The sequence below is a fragment of the Sciurus vulgaris genome (assembly GCF_902686455.1).
Source record: "Sciurus vulgaris genome assembly, chromosome: 3".
Lineage (NCBI taxonomy): Eukaryota > Metazoa > Chordata > Mammalia > Rodentia > Sciuridae > Sciurus > Sciurus vulgaris.
Window position 1 is genome coordinate 18,960,097 of NC_136463.1, and position 25,025 is coordinate 18,985,121.

A 25,025-nucleotide genomic window follows, 5' to 3' on the forward strand; every position below is an offset into this window, starting at 1 on the left:
CTGCCATCTAGCAATCAGTCTCATGTATGTTTCTTTTTGTTTGAGTTGCAAAATATGTAGAATTGCATTGCATGAGTGTATTTTCTTTCTTTTCTTTCCTTCCTTTCCTTCCCTTTCCTTTCTTTCCCTTTCCTTTCCTTTCCCCTCCCCCAGAAGGGCTTAACCACTGAGCAGCATATCCAGCACCGCCACCCCCGCTCCCCTTATATTTTATTTAGAGATGAGATCTTGCTAAATTGCTTAGGGCCACACTAAGTTCCTGAGGCTGGCTTTGAACTTGTGATCCTCCTGCCTCAACCTCCTGAGCCACTGGGATTACAAGTGTGTGCCACCATGCTCGTGCCCAGCACATGCATGTATTTTAAATTTAAGTAAGTGGCACTGTGTGATCTGCATCATGATGTTCCTTTTCCACGCACAATTGTGATAACTAGTGCATTTTAGGATCCATCTGTTTGTGTGCATACTTCTAGTCTATGGCACCTGCTCAGTTCTTCCTTGTGTGCATCATTCTCTCAGTGATGGACACCCAGGTTACCTGGCTCCAGACTTTCCTCACTACAGATAACACTGCAGTGAACTTTCTTAGTTGTGTACCTTAATGCATGATGTGAAAATTTTGGGAGATGTTACATTTCTTTGAACAGAGTTGCTGATTATGGAATTATATAATTTAAATGTGTTTCTAGAGCTTAGTGGTAGAGTGCTTGCCTAGTATTCATAAGGTCCTGAATTCAACCCCCAGTATCACAAAAAAAAAAAAAAAAAAGTGTTTCTACTTAGGTAATATTTTGATACTAAATACTGTCAGAATGACTGAGCAAGTCTGTACGTCTTCTAGCAGAATTAAGGTTCTGTAGCCTAATCCACATGAGATGCATATAATTATTTTTAAAATTTTTATTGTTGTATAGAATAATAAAGAGATATATAAGAATTTAATGTAAATAGGACAGAGGGTGCCCTTTCTGGAGAGGAGTATAGGGAATAGGGGTCCAGGGCTAGGTAGTATATAAAGGCATGACAGTTTCTCCACATTACCATGTCCCTGAAGGACAGCTGCGAGTGTAAAGCAGAGGATATGGACCAAGGACTTGAATGGGTAACTGAAAGTGAGTGGTGTCATGGTCCAAGCAAAATGCTGGAGCCCCTATTATGATTCAGATATTAAGTGCTCCCCAACAGTTCATGCATTTGAGACAATGCATGAGAGTTTAGAGGTGAAATGATTGGGTTTTGAGAATCTTAACCCAATTAGTACATTAATCCCCTGATAGGGATTAACTGGATGATAACTGTAGGCAGATAGGGTGTGGCTGGAGGAGGTAGGTCCCTAGGGGCTTACCTTTGGGGTCTTGTTGAGCAGAGCTCTCAGTTCCTGGTGCCTCAGCTGCTTTCCTCTGCCATCCCTTCCTCTGCTTTCCCTCCCACCCTGATATTCTGCTTCATCTCAGGCCCTGAAGAATGAAATTGGCCATCTATGGACTGAAACCTCTGAAACCATGAGCCCCAGGATAAACTTTTTCTCCTCTTATTGTTTTTGCCAGGTCTTTTTGATCACAGCAATGACAATGCTACTAAAACACCTTTCTTTAGTGAAAGGAGGGTTGGGAGACCTGGAGATAGCCAGGAATTCATCACAGACGTCTCAGCAAGCATGTGAAGTTGTGCAGTTGGGCCATTGTTTGCGTGCAAGGAGAGACAATAATGGGAAGCTGAGTGTCTAGAGGAAAACTGGTTATTAACGACAAAAGGAAATGATAAAAGGATGCTTGTTTAGTTTTATTTTAGACTTATTAAGTTTGAGCTGCTGTCAGGATGCTCAGGTAGAGATGATTACAGGCAGTCAGAAGTTATTACATAAAATCCTGCAGTTAGATTTGTAATATATTCAGCAGAATGGAACAGGAGAAAACTAGCTTGATAGCTATTTTGGAGCTACCATCAGTAGGATATGTTTGACTGCCAAAAGAGCTAAGGTAATCTCAGGCCACTTTAATGGAAGTAGAGCGTGCAGATGGTAAGAGGTAGCCAGTCAGCTCACCACTGGAGGGTTTTGTGTTCTTTTTAAGAAAGAGGTTGGCATGTAGAATTTGTGTGAAGGAAAACAAGAACCCACCATTACATCTACCCACCTCCCTGGTCTGGACCCATATACAATGTCTTCCTTCCTTTCTTGTGGATGATTCATTTATGTTTCTATGTACTAGAAACTAGATCCTGTCCCTTCTCATCACTTGAGACCTTCACCAGGCAATTCTCCCCTGCCTCTCATCATCAGTTTCCTCTCTACTGGATCATTCCTATCAGCATACAACCATGTTATTTTATCCTAAACTCCTCTCTTGACTCTTTAGTTACCTCCCCATTTCAGTGCCTTCCAATATAGCATATCTGCATATCTCAAAAGAGTTTTTTTGCTTTTTTTTGTAATTGTGTATGGACAGCATCAGCATGTCTTTATTTATTTTTTACTTTTTTTTTTTTTTCCCTTTTTGTGGTGCTGGGGATTGAACCCAGGGCCTTGTATATGCGAGGCAAGCACTCTACCAGCTGAGCTATATCCCTAACCCTATTTGTTTATTTTATGCGGTATGGAGGATTGAACCCAGTGCTTACACAAGCTAAGCATGCACTCTACCACTGAGCTACAGCCCCAGCCCTCAGAAGAGTTCTTGATGCTGGCTGTCTCCAAATTGATTTCTCTCTCTCCCATTTTTTTTCTCAAGCCCACTTCCATCCTTTTGCTTCCACCACTCCTCAGAGACTGCTCTTGTTAAGGTTACCAGTGATCGCTACCCTGCCAGATCCAAAGGTCAGTTTCTAGTCTTCATCTTATTTGACCAGCCTACAGCATCTGATCCAGCCAATCCTTCCCTCCTCCTTAAATACTCTTTTTCATTGGCTTCCAGAGAAGCCCTTAGGTTTGTTTCTCACTACCTATTTCTTCAGTCTTTGCTGCTTGTTCCTCCTCATCTCCTTGACCTCCACACATCAGCAGGATGTTTTCTCTTCTCTGCATACGCTCACTGCCTTGGTGATCTCATCAAGTCTTGTCATGTAACTGCTGTGCACTGAGAACTCCAGATTTATATCTCCAAACCGCATCTTTCTCTTGAACCTTAAGTTTATATATCTAATTTCCAACTTGGCTTCTCAACTTGAAGTCTAAAAGAATCTCAAACTTAGCATATCTAGAACTTAACTTCTGAGCACCTGTCCCCAATCTGCTCTTAGAGTCTTCCTCAGCTTAGTGTATATAATGCAGTTCTCTTGTTACTCAGGTCAGAAACCTGACCTCTCCTCTCCTCTTTTTTCCCCACATCTACTTTTTTTTTTTTTTTGCGGTGCTGGGGATTTGAACCCAGGGCCTTGTGCTTACAAGGCAAGCACTTTACCAACTGAGCTATATTCCCAGCCCCCCACATCTACTTTTAATTCATTAGAAAACATTTTCAGTTTGAGGCCAGCCTGGGCAACTTAGTGAGACCCTTTCTCAAAATAAATAATATGGGCTGGGGATATAGGTCAGTAGTAGAGCATCCTAAGGTTCAGTGCCCAGCACTGAAAAAACAAACCAACAAATTTCACAGCTGTTGTGGTCAAAGCCACTACTACAGTCATCTCTCCTAAATTACTTCAGTAACCTTCTAACTAATCACCTTCCTTCTAATATATTCTCAGGATAGGGGCCAGAGTGGTTCTTCTACTTTTATTTTTTACTTTGCTGAGGATTCAGTTCAGTAACCTTTGTGTGCTACACTGAGCTGCATGCCCCAGCCCCCAGATTGTTTCTTCTGAAGCAAAAATCAGAGCCTAATACTCCTCTGCTCAAAACCCCTGGGGCAGGGATTTTAAACCTCAGCACCATTGACATTGGGGCCTTGAAGCTGGATAATTCTTTGCATGGGAACTTCAGTACATTGTGGGCTGTTTAGCAGCATCCTTGGCATCTCCCCTCCAGATACCACACATACACCCAGTTTTACCAACCGAAAATGTCTTCAGACATTGTTAAATGTTCCAAAGATGGTGCAGTATCACCTTTGTTAAGAACTGCTGCCCAAGAAAAAGGTAAAGTTAGAATGGCCACACATAGTGACACATAACTGTATCTAGTTACTCAGGAGGCTGACAGGAGGATCCAAGTTTGAGTTTTGAGTTCATGTTTTTAAAAAAAAAAGGAAGAAATGGGTTGGGGTTGTAGCTTAATGGTAGAGCACTTGCCTTGCATATACAAGGCTCTGGCTTCAATCCCTAGTACTTAAAAAAAAAAAAAAAGAATGATTCGGAAGAGAATACAGGCATAGTGGTATATGCCTGTAATCTCGGCAAAATAAAAAAGTGCCAATGTGGAGTACTTGCCTAGCATGTGCAAGGCCCCTGGGTTCAACTCCTAGTTCTGTGGGGAAAAAAAAAAGATCTTATATGATCACCTCTTGTGTGATCTCAGCTTACTATTCTCCCTTCATTTACTATATTCTTACCATGTTGGCTTACTGGCTACATCTTCAAAAGTTGCCACCTACTCTTGACTGAGGTCCTTCACATTTGCTGTTTCAGCCAACTAGAGTGCTCTTTCCCCTGGTACTTGTAGAACATATTCTTTCTTCCTTCAGATTTCTGCTTTTTTTCATTGCTGTACTGCCTAGATCAGTGCCTGGCACATAATGTGTGCTTAGTATTGAATGCATGAATAAGCCAGGGCGTTTGGGAACACAAGAGGGTAATGTAACCAACTTAGATTATTTGAAGGACTTTTTAGCAGAAGAGGGAATGGCTTTGTTCCGTGTTGCTTATGATCATGAGTTAATTTGTGAGAAAGTAGTTTTGGAGTCACTTAATTGGAAAGTATTCAATTTAGTGGCTTTTTGTATATTCACAGAGTCATGCAGCCGACATCAAAATGTTAGAACATTTTCATCATCCCAGAATGAAACCTTACAGCCATTTATTGACTGTTGACCTCTCAATAACCCCCACATCACAGCCCTATTTTGTCTCTTATTATTTGTGTAGTCTGTATATTTCATATAAAATGGACTCATGATATGCAGCCTTTCGTGCTGAGTTCTTTTACTTACATCATGTTTTCAAGTTTCATTTATATTATAGCATATACATATTTATAGCATATATAAGTATTTTATTTCCTTTTATTACCAAATAACAGTTTATTATAGCCAGGCATGATAGTACATGCCTATAATTCCAGCTACTTAGGAGGCTGAGGCAGGAGGATCAGCAAGTTTGAGGCCAGCCTCAGCAACTTAGCAAGACCCTGTCTCAAAATAAAAAGGATTGGGATTGTAGCTCAGTGGTAGAGTATTCCAGGTTCAACCCCCAGTATTGGGGGGGAAAAATCTATTATATGAAAGCAACAGATTTCTTTTATTCATTCATCAGTTGATCAACATTTGGGTTGTTTCTACTTTATGGATGTTTGCTGCTGTGAATATTCATATAGAAATTTTTGTGTATCCATAAGTTTTATTTGTCTTGGGTATGTACTTAAGATTCAAATATACTGGTTCATAGATAACTCATGTTTAACATTTTGAGAAACTACCAAGCTGTTTTCCAAAGCAGCTATACCATTTCACTAGTAATATATGAAGATTTTCATACACTTGTTATTACCTGTCACCAGCTTATTTCTTTTTGGTACTGGGGATTGAATCCAGGGGTACTTTACCACTGAACTACATCCCCAGTCCTCATTTTGAGACAGGGTTTCACTAGGTTGCTGAGGGCCTTGCTAAATAATTTGCTGAGGCCAGCCTTGAACTTGCAATCCTCCTGCCTCAGCCTCCTGAGTTGCTGGAATTACAGGTGTGTACCACTGCACCTGGCATCAACTTATTTTTCAGAAACAATTCTGTCTCAGGAGGCTGAGGCAGAAGGATTGCAAACTGGTCATACCCTTGGCTTATAGTGTTCTCTTTGTGAAGGATCTTGCAGGACTGGAACCCTCCCCACTAGCAAAGAACTTGAAATAAAAAGATGATAGCATGTTAAGTCAGTGCTTTTATTCATGTGATGTAGTCAGTTTTTGTTTTGTTTTGTTTTGTTTTGTTTTGTTTTGTTTTGTTCCAAGGCCTCACACATGCTAGGCAAGGCTCTACTACTGAGTTACATCCCCACTTGCTGTCAGTTGTTGAGCAGGGAAAGATGTGCCTGTTCAGTATATCCTCCTTTCCTCTCTTTCAGATGGATGATGATGAGGACGATGATGACATAGGAGAGCATGATGATGATCACCCTGGGATGGAGGTGGTGCTGCATGAGGACAAGAAGTATTACCCCACTGCCGAGGAGGTGTATGGTCCTGAGGTGGAGACCATCGTTCAGGAAGAGGACACCCAGCCTCTCACAGGTGTGGCACAGGGCTCTGGATGTGAGGGGTACATCCAAATGTGAACATTTCATTTTGTAACTTTCAGTAGATAAAAGTTCAGTGAGTGAACTGATCGTTTTTCTTCACTACGTTCAAGTACTGTTTCTGGATTAAGATTCATTTAACACTGTTTGAATATTCATTAAAACTCTTGGCTGGTTACTGAGCATGTAAGCTTTATTTCTTTATCTAATTCCTGATCAGATGTTTAAGGCCATTATTAAGTTCTCCCTGTAGTCTGATAAGTTCTTGCATCCAAGTAATCCTAACCCGTTACCAATCTTTACAACCCTTATTATGTACCTCTTATAAGTCTCTTGGAAAGTAATTGCATTTATAACTAAGGAGAGATTTTGAACAGACATTAACCTTAACCTGTACCTTTTTCTCACCCATCCTTCCACCAAATAGTCCAAATTCTTCAGTTCATAATTTGAGATCCTTCATTGTCATATGCCAAACAACATTCCCAGAACATTCTTAATATGAGTGATCCTTGAGAATAAAATAAATTGATGTTATATATCATACATTCTGAAAGCTCAGTCTGATGGAATAGGGGTCTGTATTTTTATGGTTTATGCCTACTTGCACATCACAACCTTTTTCTTTCTTTTTTTCCCCTAGAACCAATTATTAAGCCAGTGAAAACCAAGAAATTCACTCTGATGGAGCAGACATTACCTGTCACGGTATATGAAATGGAGTAAGTTCTAAGATCTTTGAACTCTGTAGAAACAGTGTGGGTTTGTTTTTTCATGGAGACAGAAAGAAGGTGGTATTTGGTTGAAGTAGCTAATGGATTGTGGCAGCATTTCTCCATAATTTGCCACAGTTTCCCTTGGCTTATTTGGCTACTGGGATATGTAAGCTCTTTTTAACTTTTTTCTTGGCCTGCATCCAAATCCTTGCTTCCCTCTTCCTCCACACCTTTAGTTTGGTCTTGGAAGCCAGCCTTTAAGACAGAGACTGGTATCATAATAATCAGTGTCGTGGCCACCAAAGCTAATATTGACTCAGTAAGACTACTAAGTATTTTGGGATCAATTAAACTCTTTTTATTTTGAAAGGGAGGGCACAGGCCAACAGATATGTGTGTAGAAAGGTTTAGCTCTTTGTGCTTTGCTGCATGCTGTATTTGGAAACATTTTCACTGACAAAAATGCACTTCTAAGGTTCTCACACGTGGAGGTGCTTGTGCTTCATGATTAGGTAACGAAACTATTTTTTTAATTTGTTTTTAAAATAGAACCTCAGCCCCAGCACAAAAAATGGGGGAGCCTCTTGTACTTCTAAAAAGGTGGGGTGGGGAACCTTCTGAAACAATCAGGTCACCTGCCATCATTTAGACATTTTAAAACTACCTTTCAGAAGCTTTAAGGTTGTGGCTCAGTGGTAAAGCACTTGCCTAGCACGTGTGAGGCACTGTGTTTGATCCTCAGCACCACATAAAAATAAATAAAATAGTTATTATGTCTGTCAACAATTAAAAATGTTTTTAAATTTTTTTCTTAAAAAGAACTTGTTTCATATTGCTTTGCATTCTCAGTGGTGATTTTTTAAATCTCTGTTCTTTGAGAGCATACTTCATGTTTTGAAGAGCCAAAGTCATCCAAAGGCTACTTGCCATAAATAATATGGGTGATAAACATGAAAGACAGTGCTGGTTATGACCAGGATGGAAGTCCTCTGGGCTCAACATCAGTAATGACATGGGTTTTCTTGAATGCTCTGTTAACTGCTCCGACAGCAATTCCAAAAGAAGCTTCCAAAATGATTTTAAGTTCCCTTGGCATCAATGGGCTATCAGTGTAGCCTAAAGCTTTTTAAAGGCACAGTTCTCATGGAGCTGTGTTAGTTCGGGTATTTGGTTTTATTTTTCCTCTTTTAAAAAAAAAAAAAAATTTTTTAGCTGTAGATGGACACAATAAATACCTTTATTTTACTTATTTTTGTGTGGTGCTAAGGATTGAACCCAGTGCCTCACACATGTGAGACAAGCACGCTACCACTGAGCCACAACCCCAGCCCCCCTCCTCTTTTTTTAATCTCTTTATTTGACTATTGAAATTCCCATGATATTTCATTCCCAGATTGTGTCATCTCATGGATAAATCTGTTTCATTTGTAGAGGCAGAACTATGTAGATGTAGTCCTTCCGTCTGAGCATTCTCCAGTTGGTCTGAAAGCTGTTCCTAGACAAAAATACCCAAAACACCTTAGTACCATTCCCCACTTGAAAACTTTTGCCAATGCCCATTTTCTTATTTCCTTTCTCCTTTCAGTTTCTTGGCAGATCTTATGGATAACTCGGAGCTCATCAGAAATGTGACCCTTTGTGGCCATCTCCATCATGGCAAGGTGGGAGAACTTTTGGCTTAGAACAGGATTCCTTTTTGTGTCTGCTCATTTTTTGAGCCTTCAGAGTCACAGAGGTGGAGATTTGAGTTCATAAGTCTGGACATCCTGACTTGGGGACCAGAATGGGGGCAGGGGATGGGGTCAATCTGTGCCTCTTGTGAAGCTGCTATGAAATTCTAGCTTTTCCTGAATGTTTGGCAGAACCTGTTCCTAAGCTACTTGCATGCCTGAGCCTTGTGTCTACATCTGGACAGAAAAAGGGAAATTGAGCCTTACTTTGGTTTTTATGTTTTCATTTCCTGGGGGATGCCTGTCCAAGAAAGATTTCATCTTTCATTTTAGAATAATCCTGTGGCTTCCGTGTTAATCCTTTACTGTCCTGTGATACTCCTTGCTCCCCTCTTCCTCTCCTCATCCCTGAATTACATGATTTGTTAGGAGTTCTGGAGGGGAGGTCACAGTAGATTTTCCTGTGCACTTGGCAATTCATAAACTTCTCTTCCCTTTTAGACGTGTTTTGTAGATTGTTTAATAGAGCAGACACACCCGGAAATCAGGAAGCGTTACGACCAGGATGTAAGTAGAACTTCTATTGAGGGTTTAAGATGAATCATTCAAAATACAGAAAGATGTCTCTCCTTCCCCTTCCTCACCCTTCCCACTTTTTATAAATAGTGACACCTATGGAGTACTGCTTTATAATTGTAATCCCTATTAATAGGCTGCAAGAAAATGATTTCAATTTTCTCAGGAGCAAAGGGAATATTAACTTGCAGTATTTTTAGATGATCTGTTCTGCACTTGGGATCCCTCCTCAGTTATGATATATCCTGACTTTTATAGTCTGTTCTTTCCTGTCATAGTATTAATAGCCTGCTCTATAAATATCATACAATTGGACCTTGTTGTTTTCATGGTAAATTTAAATGCCTGTGAATGAGGCCAACTGTGGCAGCAAGTCTCAGTGCAATAAATGTTCAGTCTGCCAGATTGACTGTTTTGACATGTGGGGTTCCTTGAAGGCTGGCATGTGTCTCCCTTTACCACTGTTAAGATAGAAGTGTATTTGATACAATTTAGCTCTCCAGCCATAGTGGTCCTCAGTGACTCCCTCCCAAAAGGAAAAAAAAAAACCCACTCCACACATCAAGGAATGTTTTCCAGCTGGGTGGGCACTGGTTTCATTGTCTGAAATGCTGTGGGGACACCCTGCTGTTTTCATCTGTTCTCCTGAGGTAGAAGCCCTAGCTGGGAGGTGGCGAGGGAAAGTGATTGATGGTCGGTATGTGGGAGAGGAGTCTGAATTCAGGTGGTAATGACACTTAATTTTTTTCAGCTATGCTATACTGACATCCTCTTCACAGAGCAAGAGGTAAGTATACCTTGGGAAATCAGATGGTTGCCCACAGCAGACCCACCAGTAACAGTTTTGTTGAAAATGTAGAGAGGGCTTTATGATGACACGTTGGTCCGTAGCCCGCCTGCCACTCAGCCCTGTCTCACACCTCTTCTCTCCCTGTTCTTCCGTGATGAGAATTGAGGAGGCAAACTGGAGGGCAGGATGGGGCCTTCCTGTCCTTGACTGGATTTAATTTGGCCTAATAAAGCAAATATTAAGAGGTGAATCTGCATTTGTGAACTTCAACATGGTTTTTAAAATGACATCCACATGATGACTCCGTCCATAGGCCGATCTTTTCTGAGGAGTAGCTTCTCTCAGAACGGGTTCATGTGTCTTTGTGCTTCTTTTTGTCTTTTTGTCTCTGGGTCTTTATCCCTCCCCTCTGACCTCTTCTGTTTCCTTTCTCCTCTGTTTCTGTTCCTTTTTTCCTAAATGACCACATGAAAGACTCATGGTCATAAATATAGTTAACTAAAGGAACCTGGAGCAGTGCTGCATGTGATAAGTAATCAGTGAATGTTAGTTTTTTGTGTTTCAAATATATTTATAAATTTGAGGTATTTTCTAAAATATTTCCTATTACAGCTTTTATAAAAACTGTATTTGTTTGTTTTTAAACAAAAAAGAAACTAATATGCCCCAAACTATTACTTTTTTCTTTCCTGCTTTTTGTGGGACTGGGAATTGAACCCCAGAGCATTCTACTCAGAGTTACATTACCAGCCTTTGTTAATTTTATTTTGAGACAGGGTCTTGTTAAGTTGCCAGACTGGCCTCGAACTTGCAATCCTACTGCCTCAATTTCCTGATTAGCCAGGATTACAGGCACATGCTACTGCACTGGGTTCCCAGATTGTTTCTTTATCTTCTTTTTGTGCTGCCGATTGAACCCAGGGTACTGCCACTGAGCTACATCCCCAGCCCTTTTTATTTTTAATTTTGCTGAGTTGCTGAGGCTAGCCTCAAACTTGTGATCTTTCTGCCTCAACCTCCCAAGAAACTGGGGTTATAGGTGTGTGTCACCATGTCTGTCTTCTTTTTAGTTTTGAAATACTCCACTATTATCTTGGTTTCTAGTGTATAAAGAGATAAGATTCTCTAGGCATGGTGGCACATGCCTGTCTATAATCCCAGGCAACTCAGGAGGCTGAGACAGGAGGATTGCAAGTTCAAGGCCAGCCTCAACCACTTGGCAAGACCCTCAGCAACTTAGTGAGACCCTGTCTCAAAATAAAAAATAAAAAAGGGCTGGGGAATGTGTCTCAGTGGTAAAACTGGGGATCCCCAGTACCAAAAATAAAAAGATATTTTATTTTCAAGGTCATGCCGATTAGAGACTGAGATAAAAATTACACCCACTTTAGGGAGAGACATCAGTGTAATTTGCTAGCAGTGGGAAAGCCTAAGAGCAGACTGCATCCCTCCAGAATAACAAGAAGTCTTGACCACTCTCTCTTTGTGACTTTCAGAGAGGTGTTGGCATTAAGAGCACTCCTGTGACCGTGGTCCTGCCAGATACAAAAGGAAAATCTTACCTCTTCAATATCATGGACACTCCAGGTAAAATATTCCTTCACTGTGTGTGGTTGAAACCTATCCTGGTTTGAGTTCTGTGCTCTTGCTTTCCAGAGCAATGTGGAGTAGCATATTTTTGTTTTTATCTTCCCTTCACTTTCATCCTTTATTGAGATAGTTTTCGTTTTAAAGGATCTCCTTTGCTTCTTACTGATTAGCAAACACTGTGCTTTATGCTCGTCTTTACTTTCCTTTAGAATATTTAAATTTTAGGGAACGTTATGCAGTTATTCACTTCAGCCTAAGTCTGGCCCCAGGCTTGCCACTGGAGAAATAAAGGTGAGTTCGACCTTGTCCCTGGCCTCTGGCACTCCCCATCTTCTTTGAAGGAGACCAGTGGACATGGAGATTACTGTGGGAGCAGTGTATCTTGCCCTGCAGCTGACTCTTGTGGAAAGGACCGACTTGTTTCCATCCCTGGTATTGCCAAAAAAGAAGATAGGAAAAAAGGACTGACTTGGGGCAGAGGATTTCAAAACTGTACATTTGGGGACCAGAGATAGAGCTCAGAGGTGGAGCACTTACCTAACATGCAGGACCCTGAGTTCAATCCTCAGTACTGCAAAAAAGGGGACAAAAATTAAAACTTTACATTTTGGGATTTGATAGATTTGCTGTCATTGTACCATCAGGTACCCAGAACCCTCAAACCCTCAGCAGTGCCTTGCCAGGATACTGTCTCCTTGAGCAGCACCCCACAAGCCCTTTCTCCCTCCTCCAGATTTTCTTAGGTCCCACAGAGCTCAACTTACTGCTGATCAGAATAAGCTATGTTAGGGTGAACTCACTGTGGCCCCAGGGAAAACTGTCTGTCTGTCTCTTATATATGAGGGCCTCATGTATAAAGATTCCTCCAGGGGCTGGGGCTGGGGCTCTGTGGCAGAGCGCTTACCTAGCATGTGTGAGGCACTGGGTCTGATCCTCAGCACCACATAAAAATATCAATAGAGAGAGAGAGAGAGAGAAAGAAAATAAAGGCATGCTGTCCATCTACAATTACAAAAAAATTTAAAAAAAAAAAAAAAAGTATTTCACCTGGGCACAGTGGTGCACAACTATATAATCCCAGCATCTGGTGGTGGGGGCTGCTGAGGTAGGATGATCACGTGTCTGAGAACAGCCTCAGACACTTAGACCCTACTCAAAATAAAAATTAAAAAGGACTGCAGAATAGTTTGGTGGTAGAGTGACCCTGGGTTCAACCCCCAGTACTACAAAATAAATAAATTAATTAAAGATGAATCCAAGGATGTGACTCTAATGGGAGAAATTTATACACTACCTACGGAGTTGTGGGAAGAAGGGAAAACTGATATTTGGAGGTTTATCAGCTTTGAAGTGCTCCTCTGATCACAATACAAGTTAATTGTGTCTCGTCACTCACCAGTTGGTGACTTACTTGATATTTGCTTTTCAGGACATGTAAATTTTTCTGATGAGGTCACAGCTGGCTTGCGCATCTCAGACGGAGTGGTCCTTTTCATCGACGCTGCTGAGGGGGTGAGTTGGGTTCTGCTCTCCTATTTGCCCCCACACAGTGCCCAAAGCACTACGTGTGCTGGGAGCCAGCAAACATGAAAGTCTGAGATTAAGGCTTAGATTTGCTCTAAAGTTAGGACAGCAAATGAAATTCAAAATTAATTCTCAACATGGGTCTCTTTGCTCCCTGCCCAGTGAAGCTCAAAGTGATAAGACCTATTGTCATTCAAGAAACACAAAGATAAAATGACAAATGTAAATTAAAGGAAGGGAAGAGAGCATATTCATATAAATGGATTTTAAAAGTTAATAGGTTTTTCTGCAATTGGAGTTGAAAGGCCAGGGTGTCTTTTATATTTCTAAATTGAAAGATTGGGTAACTTGACTAACCTGCATTTGTATTGTCAGTGGTGAGATAGCCAGCAGAGAAAGAAGTCTTGACCATTCTTTTTCTGAGTCAGTTTTTTAAGTTGACTTTTTGACTGTGAAATAAAGTTAGCAAGAAGTTGCACGAATAGTATAAGAAATTCACCTTCATTTTCCTCTTAAACCATTTATTTATTTTTAATTTTCTAGTGTGTGGTGCTAGGGGCCAAACCCAGGAACTCTTGGTTTCTAGGCAAGTCCTGTACCATTTGAGTTATACTCCCAGCCCCCTTGAATCCTTAAAAGTAAAATATTAGCTGGGTGTTGTGGTGCAAACCTGTAATCCCAGCAACTCCAGAGGCTGAGACAGGAGGATTACAAGTTCAAGTCTGGTCTCAGCAACTTAGTGAGACCCTGTAGCACAGTGGTAAATAACTACTGGGTTAAATCTCTGATACCAAAAAATAAATAAAAGTAAAATATTTCATAATTTCTCTTTTCTTTGTCATATGGGTGTTTTTGCTTCTTGGTTCTTATTTTTTTGTGGGGCTGGGATTGAATCTAGGGCCTCATGGATGCTAGGCAAGCGCCTTACCACTGAGCTACAACCTCAGAGCTTTTTATTTTATTTTGAAGTACAGTCTTACTAAGTTGCTCAGGCTGGCCTTGGACTCAAGATTTTCCTGTCTCAGCCTCCCAAGTAGTTAGCAGAATTTATTTTCTAAGGATAAGGATATTCACTTACAGTAACCAGAATCTGGAAATTTGACATTGATACAATACCATCATAACTGATCTTATTTGTAGACCTTATTCAGTTTTACTTAATGGCTCCGTAATGCCCTTTATTGAATTTTACCCCCTAATCCAGAATGGTGCATCTCATTTATGTGTTTAGTTTCTTTTAATTGAAACTGTTCTTCAATTTTTCTTGGTCTCTTATGACATTGGCATTTTTTGAAGAGAACAGAGCCTTTACTTTGTAGAATTGTCTCTCAATTTGGACTTATCTAATGTTTCTTCATGACTAGTTTCCAGTTACTTTTGGCACGAATACTGCATAGTTGTGTTCTTATGAGTCTATCCCATCAGAAGGTACATGATATTACCTTATCCATAACTGATGATGTTAACTTTGATTACTTGTTTAAGTAGGTTAGCCGGGTTTGTCTAGTGTAAAGTTACTATTTCCCCCTTTGTAGTAAATAATTTTGGGGGAGATACTTTATGTATCCTATTTGTTATCAACCTTTCTCTGATCATTTTATCATCCATTGATAGTTCTTGGCTTTTATTTCTATAATTGTTGCACATGGTTATTTTTTTCTCTTTTATTTCTTCCATATTTGTTGGTTGGAATTGTGTTGTAAGGAAGAACCCTCCCCCAAATTTGCTTATTTATTATCAGTATGAATATATGGCTTTTTATTTTATTCAGCGTGTTATAATTCATTATTATTATTGTTGTATATATTGATGCTCTAGTTGTCCCAGCAAAATTTGGCAAGCAGGAGCTTCTTCAAGCTGGCTATTTTGTACTTATGACCCATGCATCCATTTTTGAGCACTTCCTTACTCTCTGGCACATAAAGATTTTCTAGACTCATCTTGTATTTTTTCTGTCATCCTGGAATCAGCCAGTTCATCAAGGAACTCAGGCTTCTTTTTTGTGTGTATAGTGCTTGGGTTTGAACCCAGGGCCTCTTGCTTGCTAGCCAAGCACTCTACCAGTGTGCTACACCCCCAGCCCTTTTTATTTTATTTTGAAATATAGTTCCACTAAGTTGCCCAGGGTGGCCTCATATTTTTGATACTTCTTGCTAACAGCCTCCCAAGCAACTGGGATTATAGGTTTGCCCATTCCCCCCCCCCCCGCCCAACCCCCATGCCAGATGAACTCTGACTTCTTAGAGTAGGAAATGGTATTTAGAAGGAAAGTTCCAGGTGTGCTCATTGCTCTTGGGATACATCGCTTCCCATCCCTTTCACTGAGCACAGCTAGAAAACATAAACCACCTATATGTTTCTACAACTGTTTCTATACATGTGTATTGAAAATCATTCATCCTAATACCCCCACATTCCATTCTAGCTCCACAGATCTTCCTGTCCTTCCTGGTTCCTCCTGTAGTGCTGAGAAACCTGGTTCCCAGGATCCTCAGTGTTTTTATTCATGCATTTCTCAGATCTACAGGGTGCGCTCTTAAAGTTCTTATATGTGCCTTTGGGAAGGTACACACTGTTTCCTTCCTGGCAATCTTTCCTCTGCCCTTTTTCCCTTGTACTTCTTACTTTGAAAGTTTAGTGCCCTTTCTGGCTCTGCTCTAGGCTTTTCTGCCCTCTTTGTTCTTATCACTAGCTTCTGAACCCTGTGTTTCTCAGGTGATGCTGAACACTGAGCGACTGATCAAGCATGCAGTACAGGAGAGACTGGCAGTCACTGTGTGTATCAATAAGATTGACCGACTGATCCTAGAGCTAAAGCTGCCTCCAACTGATGCTTACTATAAGCTGCGCCACATTGTGGATGAAGTCAATGGATTAATAAGGTATAAGACCCCTGGGAATGGATTTCCTGTCCTTAAAGACTCTGGTTTTTTTATAAATCTTAATTTTACCCGTGAATATGTCTGGAAGTAATTTGTGATTTATTTCTTGGCATGTGTTGATGAACTTATTGGGCAGAATTCAAGGCATATTTCAGTTCTCTATAGGGATCGACTCCATATCCTTGGCCTCATTAGCCCTGTGTCCTAACTAGTTGTTCAACTTAAACACGAGTAGTATTAGGGTCAGTACCTTGGGCTCTAGAATCAGTCTCATCTTCACCAGATACCATGTAAATCTGGCAAATTACTTAAGCTCAGTTTTTGCTTCTGTAAAAAAAAAAAAAGTAATATTTGCCTATCGAAATGTAATAAGAAATTAAGTAGATATTTGGTGAAGTTTTCTAAGCACAGTACTTACCATATGGCAACCGATTGCTGAATAATGTTGGCTGCTATTGTCTTATTAACACAGACTAAGTAAAATAAGGAACTGTTTACTGTGTTTCCATGGATATACCTGCTTCTCAACAATGTGGATTTAAGGTTCACTTTAATAAATGTGAGTGATGGGATAGAATATAATATCTAAGTAGCTTTTTGGTATACTCTTGTTTTTTTTACTTTCTTTTTTTCTTCTTTTTTTTGGTCCTGGGAATTCAAACCAGGGAACTTTTCCACTGAACTACATACCTAGCCCTTTTTATTTTTTGTTTTGAGACAGCATCTCACAAAGGTGATGAGGCTGACCTCGAACTGCAATCCTCCTGCTGCCTTAGCCTCCTAAGTCGCTGGGATTACCAGCATGTGCCACCATTCCCGGCTCTCGATATATCTATCTTAAAGGCATTCTTATCTGCAGGCTGAAGGATGTTCTGGAGGACTTCTTAAGGGCCCTAAAATAGGCCTGGGAGGAGACCATCCTACTGAAAGAATGCCTTTCCAGTTGAGGATTAGGGGTAGTCCCTCTTCTGTATCCAGAGACTGAGTTACCTTTAGGAGCCTCCCCAGTTGGTAGCACTGATTCCCAATAGGAATGTCTTCTCCCTATCTCTGGAGAGGCTGAGAAAAATTAATAAACCCTTTTTTTTTTTTTTTAACATTTTTTAGTTGTTGATAGATCTTTATTTTTTATTTATTTATTTATATGTGGTATTGAGAATTGAACCCAACACCTTACACATGCTAGGCAAGTGCTGTACCACTGAACCACAACCCCAGCCCAATAAACTTTTTTTTTTTAAGTAGGAAATGAGGTTGGGCTAAATCCTGATCTACCAAAATAAAGTCAAGAGTTACGCTTATAGTAAAATGAAACAGACAGTATTACCCTATGTATATATATGATTACATGAATGGTGTGAATCTACATTGTGTACAACCATAAAAATGAAAAGTTGTACCCCATTTGTGGTACTAATCAAAATACAGTCTGTAAAAATAAAAAAAAAATTTTTTTAATTAAAAAAAAAAAGTTATGCTTCAAATCTCTGAATAAGAAAAGTAATAAAATATGTTACTTACATACTTTAAAATATCAAGGAAAATACTCCAAAAGCAGCACGGTTTTTTGTTTTTTTTCCCCTCCCTTGCTGTGCTGAGGATCAAACTTAAGACCTTGAATGCTAGGCAAATGCTGTACCACTGAGCTATATGCCAACCCTATGAGTTTTTTGTTTGTTTGTTTGTTTGGTGGGGCTGGTACTGAGGATTGAACTTGGGTACTCTATCACTGAGCCACATCCCCAACCCTATGTTGTATTTTATTTAGAGGCAGAGTCTCACTGAGTTGCTTAGCACCTCACTATTGCTGAGGCTGGCTTTGAACTCTGTGATCCTCCTGCCTCAGCCTTCCAAGCCACTGGGATTACAGGCATGTGCCACTATACCCAGTCTATGAGCAAGTTTTAAAAAGTCAAAAGCAGTTGATTCTGGGGAATATAACTTCAGGGTAGGTGGAAGCAGGTAGGGAACTGCTATTTATAAGCTGATATTTTTATTTCTAAATTAGGAAATTCTATAAGATAGTGTACCAGTAAGGCTAAAGTTGTGGATTTGATTCATGTATACAACTAGTTTTCTTATACATGTAAGTGAGTTTGAGATGGTTGTGGCTTCAGCATGACTTTTAAGATTAAAAGTTTTGCAGGGACAGTAGTACATGCTTGAAATCCCAGAAACTTGGAAAGCTGAGACAGTAGAATTGCAAATTTGAGGCCTGCCTCAGCAACTTAGTGAGACACTGTCTCAAAATAAAAAAGGCCTGGGGATGTAGCTCAGCGGTAAAGTGTATCATAGGTTAGATCTTCAGTTTAAAATAAGGTGTGGGGGATGTAGCTCGGCAATAGAGTACTTGCCTGACGTACATAATTCCCTGGGTTCAGTCTTCAGTGCAGCAAAATAGGAATGAATAAATAAAATATAAAATATTATCATAAACTTTTTAAACAAAGCCAAACAAAGAACAAGGCAGTGAACTTGGAGAGCAAAGTTGATCTTTTTCTTCCTTTTCATGAACAGTGCTTATACATAAGTCTGTTTGCATTTGTAAAATCGAGAGTGCGCTCAGATGTGTTCCTCTCTGATCACATTAGATTCATTTCTTGTGTTCCAAGGTCTTTGTCTCTGTCCTCCAGGTTTCCCCTTGTCTGTCCTATGTGGTTAGCTTTTCTAAGATTGCGCAGAATGTTCTCAGCTCGGGGAAGTCAGCATGTTACTGGGAGTTAGGGAACAACTCCATCATGTCACTTTCTTGGACCAGGCTGTTGGCAAAACTAAGAGTCTTATGCAAGCCCCTCCTGAGGGCTGGAGAGTGGCTGTGACAGGGAGTTCCTGCCCTTCCCTCTTGGCAGTGCATCCGGCTGCTGCCTAGCCTGGCACTGGCTCACCACAGTCTCTTTTTCAGCATGTATTCCACCGATGAGAACCTGATCCTTTCCCCACTCCTGGGCAACGTCTGCTTCTCCAGCTCCCAGTACAGCATCTGCTTCACATTGGGCTCCTTTGCCAAGATCTATGCTGACACCTTTGGTAAGCTCTGACTGGCACTCTGTCTAGCCAGCTTCCCCAGTCATGCGTGCATTTCCTGCTGAATGACTCAGAAATTGGCTTCGTGTCACAGTACCCTGTTGGTGGGGGAGCCTTTCATCACCTGTTATTGTTATTATTTGGGGCTCTTTTTGACCTAAACCTTTTCTTCAGGTTTAGTAGTTTCTAAACAATAGAAAAATAAAAGTGACTGGGAAGAAATGGAAGAGGGGGCTCATTTTAGAAATAAAAAGCTCTCCTTAAGTGAGGCAGAGTTTATAAAATAGGAATTACTCATGCCCACAAAGCAATTTCAGACTTCCTTCTTAACGGTAGAATCTCCCTGTTAGTGCTTCTGTTTTTCCAGCTGTGTCTAGGCACATACAAATTTGATAGGTCTAATTGAGAACACGAATTAGACTTGCACTCAGCATGTACAAGCCTCTGTTGGCAGACCCAGTTGCATGAATTCATGGGTGTCTAGAACCTTGACACCAGATCTGTGAGACCAGCTTCCCTACCCAAGGGGCTCCCTGGCTTCCATCTCTGTACCTCACCAGTTACCTCCACTTCCATTAGGAACCATGTATTGATTGTCTTGTGTGTGTCAGTGAAGTAATTCTTTCATGGAGAGTTGTTACCCCATTTCAGGGCTGAAGAGACAGACCCTGTGAGAGGTTTCATAACAGAGAGGTAGTGGGGCACCACCATTTCTCTTCTCACCAGTCACACCACCTTACTCTCAGGTTGGATGCCTTTGTTCTTGTGAAAAAACAAACAACACTTTAAGTTGAGCCTCACGTGGTGGCAAACACCTGTAACCCCAGTGGCTCGGGAGTCTCAGGCAGGAGGATCATAAGTTCAAAGCCAGCCTCAGCATCTTAGTGAGACCCTAAGCAACTCAGTGAGACCCTGTCTATAATAAAATACAAAAAAGGACTGGGATGTGACTCAGTAGTTAAGTGCGCCTGAGTTCAATCCCTGGTACAAAAAAAAACAAAACAAAACAAAAAAAATTTTAAGTTGGTGTTTTTGTTTTTGTTTTTGTTTTTTGTGGTTGTGGCAATGGGGATAGAACCCCGGGCATCCTGCATGTAAGACATTGCCCTATCACTGAGCTAGACCCCCAGCCTGTTGTTTTCAAAACACATTTATATTTAATACATGTTTATTATAGAAAAGTGGAAAATACAGTAAATTCTAGTCAAGAAATTAAAATATAACCATGACTTCTTTACTATAATCACTATTAACATTTTGCCATGATTCCCTCTTTTCCTGTTTATTATTTTATGTGAATGAGATCATATGTATACCTATTTCCTGGGTTTTCACTCAGTATTGGATCATTCAACATTAAATGAATATTTTGTTTCCAGACAGTACTGTTTAAAAAAATGGGTAGATGGACAGTGAATGAAATCCATTTGGCAAGGTTCCAGTACAAGTTTGTCCTTTGTATCAACTCGTTCTTCTCAATATCCTTCGTAGCAGCGTGGAGGCAAAATCAAAGACCCTTTCTGTAATTATAATGTGCAAATGCTTCAATTTCTTTTTGAAAATGGCCCTGAACTGTAGGAAAAATTGTTAGTCATCCTTTGGACCACTTGTGGGCTTCAGTATGATCATCATGAAAAGCCATACATGGACTTCTAGAAAGTCAACACTGAAGGAAAAAGGAGATAATGGGATCCTTCCCCTTTTTTTTTTTTTTTATACCTTTTATTTAATTTATTTATTTTTATGTAGTGCTGAGGATCAAACCCAGTGCCTCACACATTGTAGGCCAGCGCTCTGACACTGAGCCATAACTCCAGCCACCCCCCTTCATTTAGCATATGCAGTACATACTGCATTTTATTTTATATACTCACTTTACACCAGGTCATAGAACTTCGTGAAGTTGATTTTCTAAATCATTTGAACCAATGATTTAGAGAACCATACTGCCAAATCAGTACTCTTGCTAGGGATACAATATAACAGTGCATGATAAATAATCTCTGATTTCTAGGAATTTCTTCCAGTGGGTAGTCAAAAATCTCAGAGTGAGGAAAGGCAGTGTTAAGTGGTTGTAGGAGCTGAGTGCCTACTACCTGGGGTAGGCAGAGCTTGGGGAATGGCAGAGAAGGTCGGCTCCAGTAGCCTAACAGCAGGGCAGGCTGCAGGAAGAAGACAGGGCTTAAGCAAGTAGAGAGTAGGGACCCAGGCATTCCAGGCTCACAGAATTGGGAGAGGGAGTGTAGAGGCAGGCATTGTTGGTAATGGCCTGTGCATAACATGGTGGACTATTTTGCCAAGGAGAAAGTTCAAATCAAAACTGCTAGTGACTCGTTTGGGACCACAAAGAGGAGGATTTGGATTCCAGGTACTTTATCCTGTAGGAAATGAGGAGCTATCAGATTGGAGTGAATCTGATGAATTATAGACCAGAAGGAGGATGGAATGCAAGAAGGTCCATCCTCTTAGATATTTTACTAGTGTTCAAATATAGGATTATGGTTATTGAATTAGCATTACCTGCATAATTTGAGAACTAAGAAATGGATTAGGGAGGTGTTCACTCATTCTTTCAATGAACATTTATGAAACTTCTGTTAAGTTTTTTTTGTTTTTTGTTTTTTGTTTTTTTTGTGGTGCTGGGGATCGAACTCAGGGCCTTGTACTTGTGAGGCAAGCACTCTACCAGCTGAGCTACCTCCCTAGCCCTCTGTTAAGTTTTGGGCCCCTTCTTGCAGGTATTCAAGAAGTTCAGTACAGCCTAGCACAGTGCACATGCTTGTAATCCCAGCTACTCCAGAGGTTGAAGCAGGAAGTTTGCAAGCTCAAGACCACACATAGGCCACTTAGCCAGACCCTATCTCAGAATTTAAAAATGGCTGAGGATGTAGCTTAGCAGTAGAGTGCCCCTGGATTCCATCCCCAACACTGGGAAAAAGAAAAAGTATAGTGCAAGACTAGGGGTACAGCTCAGTAGTAAAGCACTTGTCTAACATGCAAGAGGCTCTGCGTTCCATCTCTAGCACTGCATAAAAAAGGGAAGATGTAGTTCAGTTCAGTAATACAAGACAATAAGAGCAACAATAAGAGTTTAAAAGGCATTGCAAATCTCAGAGGAAGGAACATTTTGGTAACTACTGAAGTGGGAAAGCATGGAAGATTTAGTAATTAACAGTAGGGAAGAAAGATTTGGAACTTGTTTGAAATGTTGTGTTAGCCTCACAAAGAGATTGAAAGGTCTTAAGGGGAATGTGACTTTCCTCTGTGCCATCTCAGGTGAGAAGAAACAGCCTGACATCTGCATAGAAACATCCAAGAGGTGATAGTTGTCGTCAGTGATCTATTTTGAATGTTTTGGGAGGTTTTTATTGTTGTTGTTTTTATGGCACTAGAGATTGAACCCAGAGTCTCACATGCTACGCAAGTGCTTTATCACTGAACTACAATAATTCTATTTATTTACTTATTTATTTATTTATTCATTCTTTCATTCATTCATAACATACATACATACATACCAGGGATTCAACCCAAGGGTGTTTAATCACTGAACCACATCCCAGCCCCTTTTTAAAATTTTTTTTTTTTTTTTGAGTCAGGGTCTTGCTGAGTTGCTGAGGCTGGTTTTGAACTTGTGATTCTCTTGCTTCAGTCTCCCGAGCTGCTGGAATTACAGGCATGTGCCATTACACCTGTCACCCTCAGCCCCACTACCTTTTTTTTTTTTTTTTTTAATTATTTTTAAAAAATTTTTTGGGGGGCTGGGGAGATAGCTCAGTTGGTAGAGTGCTTGCCTTGCAAGCACAAGGCCCTGGGTTCGATCCCCAGCACCGAAAAAAAAAAAAAAAAAAATTTTTTTTTTTTTTAGTTGTTGATGGACCTTTATTTTATTCATTTATTTATATGTGGTTCTGGAACTTGAACCCAGTGCCTCACACATGTGAGGCAAGCACTCTACCACTGAGCCACAACCCCAGCCCATCCCTAGCCCTTTTTAAATTTTATTTTGAGACAGGGTCTCACTGAATTACCCAGGCTGCTCTTGAACTTGCAGTATTCCTTCCTCATCCTCCTAAGTAACTGGGATCACAGGCATTTGCCTTTGCACCTGGCTTTTCAGGAGCTCTTGACACTTCAATTTCAAGTCACAGTTGCTTGGTTCAGTCTGATTAGGTTTAACAGTTGTAGCCAACCTAAAACTATTAATTGATAAACGATGAGACAAAGGTTATCTTTGATGTTTTCTCTCTGGAGGGCTGGGTGATTGCTTATTGGTCTTAGGGCTCATCAGAGCCTTATGCTGATGCTGCAGTTGTAAGGGGACCCATACTGGCAGCAGAATAGAGCTTCTAGGTGAGTAAAATAAGATTGAAGGACTGGGGATGTAGCTCAGTGGCAGAGTGCTTGCCTAGCATGCACATGAGGCCTTGAGTTCAACCCCCAGCACTGCAAAAAGAAGGGAAGAAAGAAGGAACCATTACACTGTGCTTTCAAAAAGACCAGAGTTTAGCTACAGACAGAAGATACGTACAGACAGTTGAGCTGTTTCTTCATGCCTTGTCCATAGCTCAGTTCTAGCACTTGCTGAAAAGAAAGAAAATACTTGAGTTCTCATTTTGGCTTCAGCATAGCCTTGTCAACTTTAGGTTAGTCCTGTCCTTTGTGCCACAGTAACTTTGCCTGACCACCTGGCTAGAGAGATGTATCTGGACCCTGGAAAGGAAGTGCTAGAATTCCTCAACCATTTGTAGCACCTGAAACAGACTTCAGCAATACTGCGCTAGGTAGATTATAATTGTGTGGCTTTTCTGTAGGTGACATTAATTACCAGGAATTTGCTAAAAGACTCTGGGGTGACATCTACTTCAACCCTAAGACGTAAGTAGAGTGTGGGTCCTGACTCTCTGGAAGGGTGATGGGTTAATTCATTCTCCCCCCGTAAGCAAGGACAGATAAAGAAAGAATTCCTAAGAGAAAACTTACTTGTTTCTTAGACTACCTTAGACTACTACCAGGGAAGTCCTTGCTTCCCTGGGTTGGTGTCTCTAATTGTATGAGATGTATTTCTACTGAGGTCCTCAGGCTCTGCTTAGGCATGCAGGGTCATAATCACATGTCCTCTCAAGAATATCTCTTTGGAAACTGTAATCACAGCACATTCCTCCCTTGGCTCCTGCTCAGAATCAGAACTTAGGCAGTGCAGCCTTGGGGTCAGTGACACTGCCTTCTCCTTTCTGGGTCACTCAGGACTCTTCTTTTTCTCTTAGGCGAAAGTTTACAAAAAAGGCCCCAACTAGCAGCTCCCAGAGGAGCTTCGTGGAGTTTATCTTGGAACCCCTTTATAAGATTCTTGCTCAGGTGAGTGTCAGGCCATCTGCTTCAGGTCTGCTCTTATAAGCACAGGTGGAAAAACTGGTGAAATCGTATTCCCCTCTGCCCTAAACCTGCTCACCCTCACCAGCTCAGTTTTGTTTTACTGAGCATGAGGGGTAGCTGTCAACAATTTTTTTTTTTTTTGGACCAGGGATTAAGGCCACAGGTACTTACCCACTGAGCCACATCCCCAGCCCATTTTTTTTTTTTTATTTTTCATTTTGAGACAGGGTCTTGCTAAGTTGCTTAGGGCCTCACCTAAGTTGCTGAGGCTGGCTTTGAACTTGTGATCTTCCTGCCTCAGCCTCCCAAGTTGTTGAAATTATATATCCTAACTCTTTAGAAGAATAGTTTTGGTTGTGGGAATTTAATTTACAGGTATAATTGTGACCTCCTGGTTGTTTATGTGTTAAAGATGTTTATGTTAACCAGCCATGATGATGCATTCCTGTAATCCCACCTACACAGGAGGCTGAGGAAGAAGGATGACAAGTTGGAG

The 25,025-nt window shown here is 40.7% G+C and overlaps 1 protein-coding gene across 1 annotated transcript in view; it reads left to right on the plus strand.

The window, feature by feature from the left end:
• EFTUD2 (elongation factor Tu GTP binding domain containing 2) overlaps nucleotides 1-25,025 on the plus strand; it is a 42,122-nt gene that overhangs the window by 5,919 nt on the left and 11,178 nt on the right. The window contains exons 3-13 of the mRNA XM_079133325.1: nucleotides 6,211-6,376; nucleotides 7,025-7,103; nucleotides 8,683-8,758; nucleotides 9,269-9,334; nucleotides 10,095-10,130; nucleotides 11,630-11,720; nucleotides 13,153-13,235; nucleotides 15,963-16,129; nucleotides 19,032-19,156; nucleotides 23,968-24,031; nucleotides 24,421-24,511. Coding sequence (XP_078989451.1) covers nucleotides 6,211-6,376; nucleotides 7,025-7,103; nucleotides 8,683-8,758; nucleotides 9,269-9,334; nucleotides 10,095-10,130; nucleotides 11,630-11,720; nucleotides 13,153-13,235; nucleotides 15,963-16,129; nucleotides 19,032-19,156; nucleotides 23,968-24,031; nucleotides 24,421-24,511 — 1,044 coding nt within the window. The remainder of the gene's footprint in view (nucleotides 1-6,210; nucleotides 6,377-7,024; nucleotides 7,104-8,682; nucleotides 8,759-9,268; nucleotides 9,335-10,094; nucleotides 10,131-11,629; nucleotides 11,721-13,152; nucleotides 13,236-15,962; nucleotides 16,130-19,031; nucleotides 19,157-23,967; nucleotides 24,032-24,420; nucleotides 24,512-25,025) is intronic.